Here is a 13064-nt window from a genome sequence, read left to right as displayed (position 1 = left end):
CAATGATTATATGTACAAAGGGATGGATTTTTGTGATGACCCTGAGCTCGTGCTACCTAAGGGAGGGTGATGGGATGTTATAGGTAAGATATTTTGACCATTTGAATTTTTGAAATTTTTACAATTTTTTTGTGTTTTTGTTTTTTCTGAGACATAAACTATTGATTTCTTCATGCATATATTGGGCCTATTCGACTGATAGATGCTTAACATCTCCGTTGTGCAGAAGAAAAACCATAGGTGATAGTAGCACCGACACATGTTGTTGCAGTAGGACAGGATGCACTACGGGATCCTAATGTAGCCAAGGTCTTAATAGAGGTGGAGTGCCACGTGGATGGGTTAACACACAAGATAGATGAGACTGTGATCAGCTAGATTTAGATGCAACTTCAGCAACACATTATTGGAGTGCCTAGCCATATTGGTTAGCTACTGCGCGAGATATCTCATGTAGTGGATTTTTATGATGAGCACTTTAATTAGTCTACTTATCTATTTCAATGTATTTTTTATATTGTCCATGTGGGCATATGTGTCTCAGGCACAAATTTTGTAAAACAAAACTTTATATATATCTTCAGTGTTTCCATGTTCCTATTATGCTTACAATGATGTGATGTGTATTGAAACTTTTTTACACTCATTGCAAATGTCTATTAAAAACATGACTAGCAAGTACATTTATCAATGTATTTAGGTTTCTAGAAATGTGTTCATATTGTATGAAATCAAAAGTCTTTCTAGAAGGAAAACCCTGAAAATCATGCCCAACATGATAGGACTTCTAATGAAATAAACATTAAGAAGTTGTAGTATAACGATCTTTGAGTTAATTCTGATGACTAAATGATGGATACCATGCAAAATAGCATGAGATAGTAGCACGATCATTGCACTATACTCAACGATTTTTTTGGTAGAGCGACCAGTGCAAATCCCTTTTAGGCTCACTAACTCGCCATTTGGAGAAAGGATAGCCTACGTTGTGGAAGATAGCTTTTGATTACTACAACTAGCACCATAAGCATAACCAAAATACAATTCAAGGGAAGCTGACATCTACAACCCAAACATAAAATGGATCACCAAGAACCTTATGAAAATCTAAAGAGACACACTACAAAGACACTCAACACACCTATGCATAGTCTATACATAGTGTTACTACACATCAGATTAAGCATATTATATCTTTTTGTAAAACCAATTAAAAAGTTGTGCTAGTGGAATTCCATCAAAATAGACTAACTCATTGGCCCCTTTTGTAAGAACTTCTTGAAAATATATAGATATGAGCACATAAATTGGAACTTTCCTCATCCTAGCTTATTAGATTCTTAGTCATATATAAGAACAAGATATCCTTCTCAGAAAATACGAGGCTTGAAACTTTTGTTTTATTACACCTTGATACGTATTCTATGAGCTTCATTAGCTATAGCAGCATCGCACCATGTCTCATCTAATCGGGTCATATATAAGAGACGTTCCTTTTCTACAAAAGTGGCAGGAGAAATTCGACAACTAGTTTCAGTTACAAAATCTCACATTCGATTGGAAGAATTTCTTTGAGACCATAAACCAACTAAAAGGGTGTAAATCTGGTAGTAGTCCTCACTGAGGCTTGGTAAGACAACAAAGTAGCATAAACAAACAAATTCGTCTGATTTATGGAACCATAGCATGCATTGAAGCATAATTTTTAGAAATTTGTTGATAGCCTCAACTTATCCATTAGCCTGAGGATATCAGGGAGTGGAACATTCATGGGAAAGTTCCTTCTTAGTAGTTAGTTGAGTCATCATTTGATTCCGGAAATGCTTCCTGTGATATATAATTCTGGATTTGGGAACACCAAATCGTGCAATAACATCATGGAAAAAGAAATATGCAATATTTTCACTAGTGTTGTTAAATATAGGAATCTCTTTGGCCCATTTAGAAAAATAATATATCGTGACAATGATATAGCTATGCCCCCCGACTGAGTGAGGGTTACAGGTCTTGAATCTGATACCCCATTTCACAAAAGTTCTTATGGCAATAACGAGATGTAATGGAGCAGGTAGAGTCAAAGTCTTACGATCATAAATTTGGCATGCATGACACTTCTGGACAGCAAGAATACAATCTCGAAAAATTGTCAAGTAAAAGTAAGCAGTGTGTAAGATATTTTGCGTGGAAGAATAACAAAAAAGTGAACGCCACATGCCCTCAAGTGGAATTCATCAAGGAATTTATCGGCCTCCTCATGGGTCAGGAACCTTCATAAAATTCTATCAATATCACATTGATAAAGGGTGTCGCCCATAATTAGGTACTTCTTGGCTTACTATTGAATACTTCGCTACTCAAAGAAAGAGGTATCAAAAAAGAAAGTCTCGGTCTTGAGATATATCATAATTTCCTCATACCATGAGTTAGATTAGGAAATTAGAAACAATTACTTGTCAGTGATAGAATCGTCCAATCTTAATTCAAAATTAGGTGAAGGAAGGTCACACATAAGATCAATGAAAACAAAGGATTTCTTTGACTTGCATTTGATGAATTATAAGTCATAATTTTGCATGGTAAAAATCCATTTAGAGCATTTTCCCCCAAGAAATTAATGTGACAAAATGTATCTCATAGGGTTGCAATCTGAAAGAACCATAGTTTTCTAGAGAAAGATGTAATGGTGCAACCCTTGAATGGCCTGAACGACCACCAAATCCAACTTTTCTAAGTGGGTATACCTGATTTCATTGTAATTTAGATTTCAACTCATATAAAACATGGGGTTTTCTATCCATACATCATCTTCCTAGACCAATTCCATTGCTATAATAGAAAATGCAGCATCAAGATATAGGAAATAGTCTCACTGGTAATCAAGAGGATATAGGAAAGATGCTTGAACCGGTACCTCTTTCAGGGTATCAGACAATTTCTAAGTAGTGTTGTCTCAATGGAAGGGAACCCTTTTCTTAATGAGGCGAGTGAATCCTTTGATTAACTCAGGATAATTAGAGGCGATCCTTCACAAGAAATTAGCTTTCCTTGTTGAAGTTGAATGATCGAAGAAGGTGAAGGTAGGTCAATGATTGCATCTAACTTCAGAGGATTGATATGAGTTCCATGTTTTGAAATAAAAAAACCAAGAAGTCGACCATAACTAATGCAAAAGACATATTTTTGTGAATTCAGTTGAATATTATAGTGTATACACTGTAATAAAGTGGCCCTAATTTGCATTGGGTGATCAACTCGATAATTAGAATGAGTAGGGAGATTGTCAAAATATGGTTGCGCGATGTGTTTAATAACATGAAAAGTGAAATCCATTTCCCGTTAAAATGTGGCCCCAACATTCTTTAGTGGAAATAGGAGTTTTCGATAGGAAAATGTACCTAGGGATAGAAAAATGTAGTTTTAGGTTAATCTGATGAGAGAATGTCGATTTGATTATATCCAGAGAAACCATACATGAATGAATAGATTTAACACTTGACGCAGTCATCAACAATCTGGTTGATGAATGGGGCAGGTAATTTTCTTCGAATAAGCATGATTCACATTATGATAATAAATGAATACATGGATTGTCCCCTGTTTCTTCATGCAAGGGAAAATGTTTGACACCCAATTGGTCAAAGGAACACGTTCGATGATACCAACATGAAGGAGTTTTTGAATATCATTGTTTATTGTGGCAACCTTATTTGGATGGACTAGATGTAATCACAGTCAAACTGGTTTAGCATCAATATACTTTTTAATCTCATTCACCACTATGTTTTAGTCAATACTTGGCAATTCCTCATTGGTCCACGCAAAGACATCGTGAAACTCATGGAATAGGGATTTATAGGTCTCAATCTCAGATGGAGAGAAAGACAAACTAATGTGTAAATTTTTAACAATACCTGATTTAACAAAGATATTAAGAGGTATCATCTCTTTCATATTCGAGAGATTATTTTTGGAATTGGCTTCGTCACTAGAAACAAAAATTGTAAAATACTTGAGGATATTGGGTAGATACACATCACTGAGATTATCCTCAATGGAATCTTGTATGGTGTAATGATTGTTATGATCATACCATGCCACATTGTGTGCCATCATGATCTTCATGATGCTCTCATCGGTAGAGAATATACGAGGGAATGGATCAGAAGACATTCCATAATCCAATAATTGATCATCCCAATTGATCGAAAAGAAGGTCTGATCCTCACAAACCAAATAGATGGCTTTGTAATCAAGTTCAATGGGGCTAACTGACATTCGGGCACCAAAAATATGCATGCTACTTCCATTTGGTACAATTCATTGATTAGTCTGGATAGTAGAAAATGATATGATATTGATATAAGCAACCAAAGAAGACTTATCGAGAAGATGAGGAGGAGGAAGCGAAAAATGTTCCCATGAGTGAGGAGTCCTTTAGGATTCCAACCTCGGAATGTTGATAAGGATGTATAGTTTCCCCTATAAGTGAAACACTTCCAATAACATGAGAATCAGAGGAAAAAAATATGAGTTAGCCAATGGCCACAATCCTACCCTTATGAGGAAAGGCGATCATATGAAAATAAGTTGAAATGACCATGAACATGGCATAAACCCACGTGTGATCCAATAGAAGATTTTAATCAAGAAGTCCGTTAATAAATTCCACTTCTATGGATACATTTTCCCCCCTAATTCTACTTGTAAGGAATTCAAAGTAATACAAGTCTTATATGTTCTCCCATAAAACTATTTCAATGTGGCATGTGACTAACTCACTTTATGAGAACCAATCACTTTCCAGCAAGGCATAAACATGATGCATGCTAAGGCTTCCTCATTCACAATAGACTGTTGAATGTTCTTACCATGGACTATGACCTAGACGATGAAGGCCAATTGAGTTGGAAGGTGAGGGGTATAGTTTTCATGGTTGAAAAATATAGGTTGGAATCTGAGGTATCCACACATCTGATAGCCGAAAGAAAAACCCTTTTATCGATAGGGAAATTTTAAAACACCTCGAGAGTTGACATAGGTGATTGATACTAATCCAAGTCTTCAACTATGTTATAAGTTTGAGCAACCCTGCCATGATGGTTGAAACAAACTATGAATATTTACCTTTGGAGGCTATAGAGAGACCATGAGGCACTCAAAGACTCAAGGAAGAATAGTTGGAACAAGGTTGGTCAGAGAGAAAATGAAGACAAAAGAAAACTTGTACATGAGCAGGGGCCAACATAGGTGCAAAGGAAGGACTAATGCTATGCAACAAAGGAGCATAGAATGTTCAGATAGGGTGAAATGCTCTATTAGAAGACCATATGGTGCGTTGTTCTAGGGATGCAATGTTTTGAAACAAGGATTGTAATTGAGACTCAATGAAAGGTCTTCCTAGGTCTGTTATTAACTGAATAAGAGATTAAAGGTATGAAGAAGAGGTAAGACTAGCACAATGGACAAAGAAAACACCAAGAAAAAACATCATTCCCAACACCAATTTGTTATATGGAATCTATGACTATGGACATAAGTTATTCCCTAGGCCTCGTAGTGTGAACTAAAATAACAGAAAGATAAAGGGACTAATTTTTTCTTTAAATTAAATAGATAACTGGATTAAGCCTACTTGGAATCTATCATATGCTTCGCTCCTTCCTTGGCTTGAATGCTCCAATCCTAGCTTTGATCGCTATAATTAGAACATGCATAGTGAGATCATAGAAGCCAATGATCCACTAAATATATGCAACATCATCTAATGACTTTATTCAATAGATCAACATGGTATTGAAATATATGAAACCATAAAGTCATATATAGGAAAAAAAATAACTCTTTGTATTAATTGAAATGGAATGAGTCACATCAAAAAATAGTTATTGATCTTATAGAAGAGCTCATCCAAGTTCACTTGTCCTTTCCTTGTTTGAATGTGCACCTCTAATCACCCTAATGGATAGAAATATGTCTCTCACAACAACAACATAAGGGTAGAATCACTCTCCAAAATTCAACCACTTTCATATGGGTGGAAGTAAATATATAGGTGAAGGTGGAAAGTCATGAATTATTATCCTTTTAGCATTCCATGCTTGAGATCCACTCTTGATTGGAGGATGAGCTCTAGGGATAAGGGATGAAAAATAATAGATAGGATAGGATAGGATTCGTAATGTTTATCTGAGGTAAATGGTTACAATAGATCTTGGAAGCTTCTGGAAGAGGAATCTTCGGGCTTCTTTCTCTTTTTCCTTAATTTCTTGAATCAGTGCAGCCCCAACAATGAGAAACCTATTGATGATCATCGCAGGTGCAGTGTAGGGAAACCTGCTAGTCAACGGTGGCCAGTAAGAGACTAGGGTGCCTTAGTCATTAAAATGACTGAAACAAGGTTTTTTAGGCAGAAACTTAGTTACTACAATGAGACATGCTTAGGGATTTATGAAAGGATGATGAAAAGGAGGTTTGCATGGAAAACTAAGCGTCAAAACTCTTCCCACACCTCATCGTCCCCTATGGTGATCAATATTCAATGTAGCACATAGGAGCATGCTAGTGGAAGTAAACCAACCCGCAGTGTGGTTCCATCATGGACTCTTACCACACTTCATAACTCATTGTCTCCTTGTACTTATTTGATGTCAATCATCGTAAGCGTTGATAAGCCAAAGTCTTTTGATGTGGGCCTCACTACATGACCTACCAAGATTACCTATGAGAGCTGTGTGGAGGCCATATGAGCACCATGTAGTGAGTGTGCTAACATGACCTCTGTTAATAGGATCAACTTTAATCTAGCATAACTTTTGATTTGTGAAAATGATTATGGTAAAATTGTTATCTTTGGAAATCCTATGACGCATTGAAAACATTGATATTTATATCAAAAGACAAGACATCCTCAACCCAATAACTTTTAAGGAGGTGGACGGGAGACAAAAAAATTTCACATTTTCGACACATTATTATTTTACAAAAGAAAAAATATTCCCAATGTTCACAACAATAATAAAAGGAAGTAAACATCTTCCTCGAGTCCCAAAAAGAACATTCGAACTAACAATATTGTGGCTCCTTCAATAATTTTGTACCATCAACAACATCAACTCATTAGCTAGGTTTAGTAACTTCAAAAACATTCACTTGGTAGTAGTGGTTCTTGTGTAACCCAAAATGTTTTTTCCATGTAAAGAGATGTTTTGGATCTCTTAATGTTAGAATAGGTTTGTAATAATACCTTTATTTTGCTGCAATTAATGCACAAAGTTATAATTGACAATATACTGTAAAAGTTCCACTTTTGTTGAGTGCTAAGTGGTTCTTCTTCCAGAAAAGTGGGTGTCCAGGGGTTTTTGGAAGGATGGATTACCTTTTTTGTTGAAATATGTTGGACACACCTTCTCGATTTGATAATAGTGAGTGTGTGGATATGATGATAGTAAAAGATTCACCCTATATTCACCTTCTCTTATGCGGGTGTTGGTTTCCCAATGACGAAATTAGCCCATTAGAGTTGGATTGGGAAGGTCACTATAGGAATTTGCATGGTTTAGAAAGAGTAGGTGTATCCACTTCTTTTAGTTGTGTTTTCCACCATCCTCTAGTAGGTACCTTGCTTGACCACTTGTATGTGTTTATATGAGATTTTGAAAAAGTCGCGAGAGACAGGTTTGCAATCAATGAATTTTCCCTTCTCAAGATCACCTTTGTTTCAATAGTTAGAGCCATCTATGTTGCCATGTGTAACCTCTCTGATGTGGCCAGAATGAGAAGGAAATTCAATGGTCATCTCCTGGTATCCTAGTGGTGTATCTAGACAAAACTTGTTGATCCCATCGATTGCATGACTCCACAAAAGGGTGTCACTATTCTCTTGGAAGGGTCGTCCCTACATGTCTAGACAGTAACAATAGGGATGGAATCACAAGTAGATTTCTACTATGGGATCAAGGATACCATCATCTCTTACGACATTATGAAATATGACCTAGGTATGGATGTTACAACTAGCTTTAGTGCAAGGTTTATGGTTGTCATTGTTTTGAATTGTTATGAAGATGAACCCTGAATAACCATAGTGAGCTTGTAAAGACCTAGAAGGATGAACAATCCTAACAAAAGATGACCTTTAAATCGGATGGAAAACTCAAGTGGGATTAACAGAATTTAGATTGGTTTGGAGAGTTATTGATTCATTTTGATTGTGTTTCTTATTATACAAAGGAATGAGGAATTTGCATATTTTTAGTTATTTGTTGGATTTGCTTATGGAGATTTGAGATATTATTAATATTATTGGTGATCTTAATTCTAGAGAGAGTCTCCATAAACAAAGTGAGAAGAGAAGAAACATAAAAGCCATCTCACCATAACAAGTTATTATATTTCTCATTCTATTTCCTTATTTTCCTTCACACATGTTCTATGTACCATAAAGAAAAATATTATAATGTGTTGTTATTATGTTATCTAAAGACAAAACAAAATATAAAAATAAAATTAACATTAAAATAAAAATAAAGTCAAACCAAAACGAACATAAATCCATCTTAACTCCATATTTACCAACGGCAAAGCCAGATAAAAGTACTTAAGGTACAAACCTAATTTAGAGTGAAAAGAGATTTTGATCCCCGTACATAAGGTATAAACCTATTTTAGGGTAAAAATACATTTGATCCACATTGCACTGTAGATATAGAGAAAGGTTATGACCATTAGGGAGTGTTAAAAGGGTGATAACATATATTAATAATTATCAATTTAATGAAATTAATTAAAAGAATTTGAGAAGGGTAAGTGAAATGAAATGAGGGATGCAATACTAATAATAATAAGATATTTTGGTCAAACTAATATTAATATGAATGAGATAAGGATTAATTATATATATTGAAAATAATAAATTAGATGAAGGTCAAATTCACAAGAAATAAGACAATGCTTAATGATTTACATTAAAGAAATAAAATACCCTTATTGAATTAAATTATTAATTTAAGGAAGTATAAAAATAAATTAAATTAGATTAAGAAACATTAAAAACAATATGAACAAAGATTAAGAAAATGTAAAATTAATTAAGAGAATTTGGGGAGGGGAAGAATTAGTGGTAAAAAAGATTAAATGAAATTAAATAATGATTTTGGTAAGATTCTTTATTAAAGAGATAAATGAAATGTTACTATTTATATTAAAATAATATTATGTAATTTTATTAAGTAAAAATGTGTTAATTGATAATTACAACTATTAATTTTTTTAATTTGATTTAATTAAATTTTTACTTTTATTTTCATGTTATTTGATGAAGTGGAAATGTTTAAATAACTTAATTGTATGGCTATAACATCCTCTTTACCCAATGATAATAATATTAAAAATCTACTTTATTATTAGTATTTTTCTATCAATTTTTGTTAAATGTTTGACTTAGTCAAGTTACAAGTTAGTTTTAAACTCAAACCACTAATAATGACCTATGGTATTCATCTGGAATATGGACTATTCATATGTGAATTTAAACTTACATCCACAAGCATGGAGATGGATCAAATCCCTTTTGTATTCAAAATATAGCTTTGCAGGATGACTTGATCATTGTGTGTGGTCAATAAGTCCAAATTTAATATGGATTTAAGTCTATTTGACCAATCTTTCCTTTCTTACTTTGAATTAATTGTATTGGTTGAGTGTCACTTTTATCTAATAAGTATATTTAGAAAGGTTTCTACTTTGTTACATGGGCTAGTTCTAGAGTTTTCACTCTTATAGTATGTAATATTTTTTTGTTTCTAGTGTGTATGATTCTTGGAGTTGGCCAGAGCTCTTTCCTGTTCATATTTGGTTGCTCCATCAAAGATCATAACTCTAGCATTTTCTTCTTATCTTCTCTCTTCAATCCCTAGTTATATTATATTCTCATTGAACTTATTAGAATAAAATGTTATTTCTTGTTATCCATCATTCACCTACCAAATTTCTAATAAGGATAAACTAATTTTTAATATCACTCATTATACAAAAAAAACCGTGTCAAAAAACCTTAGTATATGGAGCTTGCTATATGTTTTCAATAAACTTCCATTTATCTTCTTTTTTCCCCTTTTTTTAGTTTTTTGAATTAAAATTTTGTATATTTTGGAGAATAAACTAATTTTATAAATGTGATAGATTTTCTATTTAAATTTTTAAAAATGGTTGTAGCACTTAATATTTATTAATACAAGTAAATTACATGTTATTTGTTTTCTTTCAAACATTTACATATAGAAGGACCTAATGGTTAAGAGCATGAATACATATACAGTTTGGGTGGGCCTAACGGTTAAGAGCGCTTGTTTCCTCCCTTCAAAAAAAGAAGAAAGTTCTTAGTCCTTTGTTCCACAAACAAAAATTCTTGACCCTTTACTGCATAAACAAGGGGTCTAAAAATTAAAATTAGATAATGATAATAATAATAAAATATATTATTTACCAAATTCTCTAAAAACAATAGGAGTCATCTAACGAGGCTGAGGAATTGCCCGGACGGCTAAAAGTGGCCGTAATCCGGGTAAAAAAAATTCAAAAAATCTTGTAGATGCAGTGTTTGAATCGTGTTTTTGATGGTGGAAATGGATTCAGCACCATCAAAAACTTCCAAAGCACCTAAAATTTTAAAGTTTAACAACTATAACTTGGATTTACAAAAATCCTTGCCAAATTTTCTCTAAATCTAACCAGAATTTCCATAACTTTCCAGGCAACTCCTCCGCCTCATTAGACTTTGAGAAAACAATATCCTCGCTGCTAATCATATATAATCCAAAAATCTTTTTTAATAGAATTTAATTATTTCTTATAATATCTTTCTAAAATTGATGTAAGATACAATTATAGGCACTTCTCATAATATTTACCTATTTACCATAATTTATTTAATTGGCTATTTAAATTAGACTTTGTTTAAACTTTATAATTTTTTATAATGTTATACACAGGTCAAGATCATACTGAAAGTTGGTCCAGAAATATTAAATATTTTTTTTAAATTCCATGTTCATTTTTATTAACAGGTTGTCAATAATACTGGTTGGAACTTTCTCTTCCATTAAGAAGTGTGGTTCTCTCATTTATTCTTTTAATTTACGGGTAGTGGATTAGTTTAACTTTATTGTAATATTATATTAAGTTGACGACTGTGGATGACTACTTCATGGACTTGATCGATAAGGATTGTTTTGCTGATCAAGTTCAGGCTATACAGAGAGATTGAACTCATGATCAGTTAAAGACCTATCTGCACAACCCAAATCAGCTTCAACAACAGAGCAATGCCATCCCAATCAAACGCTTGGATGGTCTGAAGTCCGACTCACAGCTCATAGAAATTCCAAAAGTGTGTGGAGCCCTTAAATCTTCGACTTTGCTTTCAGAAATGGTGTAACGATTATCCAGCTTTCTAGATTATTCTACGCATGAAAACTTCAAAGAATAACGTAAATTTCATCTGATATTGCAGCCCCTTTCTTTGTTTTTCAACCGATTTCTACTGATATATTCTGAGTCATTTCATTTTCTGCAATTCCAGATTTCGTAGAAGATGATCTTAATTTGTTGATTAGAAAGATCGCCTGATTTGACTGAAATCCATGGTGTCTACGCATTCCCATTCTTTTCTGTACTTGTTCAAGAGTTTCAGCAATTCTGTGGATATTTCCCTTGCGCTCTCACTACAGCCAATCTGAACTAAGACCAGCAGCTTCTGCAAGGCGCAAGCCTGGAGAGCCTCCGCCACGAATGAGCAGTCGGAGGAATGCTGGCAAAGAGTCCAAAGAATCAACACGGCCGATTCGTTTGCCCAGTCCGAAACTCTCAGCATTATCCTGACAGTAACAGGAACGGTTAGGGCATGGGAAAGAGCAGCCAAGCGGCCATCGGCGCAATTGATTAAAGCATTCAACGCTGCTAGGCCTCTCTCACACAGGCCTCTGTCGGAGGCTGAATCTGCAAGAATCTCCACCAGGAGAGCAACAGCCCCGGCCTCTACAAGCTTGACGCGAAATTTTCTCCCAGTTGCAGCAATCTTCAAAATGACAGAAATGCTGGCCTTGGTGGCCGCTGGGCATATGGATTCTCTAAGAAGTTCCACAAGACTTTCTGCTATTCCCTCCCCGCGCGCTATTCTTTCCCGCGAGCGGTTATCGCTTGAGATTTCTTGGAGAATCGCGACGGCATTTTGCTTTCCTTGGGGATTTCCGTGAAGAAGAATGTGTATAATGCAGCGCAAAGAATCGGCACAAGTAAGCAATTCTCGGACCTTTTCGTCTGCATCTGTGACCGGCAAAATCACGCCAAGCGTTCCAAGCGCCTCGTCGCAAATGTCCACAGCGTGCTGCAATCTGTTCAGCGCCTGGACGCTGTGCGCGGCAAAAACAGACGCCAGAACGCGAAGCGCATTGGAAGAGGCGACGCGTCTTCGGTTCCTGTCGCTTTCCTTCGCCAGGGCTCTCAGCCTCTGGATCGCTTCCCGCGATTCGATCTCTGATAGTAATTCTTCGATCTGAGCCGAAGTGGGCGGTACCTTTGGGGTTGGTATTCTCTCGATTCCACTTGCACTGTTGGCCACGCACCAATCTTGAATCACGCGACGAACCGTGTGATTTGGAATCATTTCTTGATTTTCAAGAACTTGTTTTGTAATAGGGCATATGTTTTTCCCTGCATCCAACCAGGTTTCGATACTCTCGCGATCATAAGTAATTCCTGTGCAGAGTGTTACAGGATCCTTCATCAGCTCTAGAGAGATTGGGCATCTCAGATAGTTGGGGACTGTGACATCCAGCTCCTTCATCCCGCCACGCATTTTGAAAACCCACAACACCTTCACTGCAAATTTGATTGATTGCAAGGCAAGGCAGAGGATTGGCATTATAAATACAAATGTGAATGCCCCGTTTTGGAATGAATTGAAGAGTGAAGAACAAGTAGTGTACGAAAAATTCAAAGGTTATAATTATAAAGTAAACACAGTCAAATGTCAAAGATCTGTTCGGCGCCGAAAGGTCGGAAATCAG

General features: G+C 35.3%; 1 protein-coding gene across 1 annotated transcript; it reads right to left on the bottom strand.

Annotated features, from left to right (window-relative positions):
- Window positions 1–11608: 11608 nt before the first annotated feature.
- LOC149213496 (U-box domain-containing protein 20-like) lies at window positions 11609–12841 on the bottom strand. The gene has a single exon (XM_089389048.1). The coding sequence runs from the start codon at window positions 12839–12841 to the stop codon at window positions 11609–11611; it is 1233 nt and encodes a 410-aa protein (XP_089245174.1).
- Window positions 12842–13064: the final 223 nt, after the last annotated feature.

This window comes from Pinus tabuliformis, chromosome 1_1, assembly GCF_031772625.1.
Source record: "Pinus tabuliformis cultivar Carrire ecotype Pingquan chromosome 1_1, CPIR1, whole genome shotgun sequence".
Taxonomy (NCBI): domain Eukaryota; kingdom Viridiplantae; phylum Streptophyta; class Pinopsida; order Pinales; family Pinaceae; genus Pinus; species Pinus tabuliformis.
Note: the sequence above shows the minus strand (reverse complement) of the source record. Positions and strands in the feature narration are given on the sequence as shown.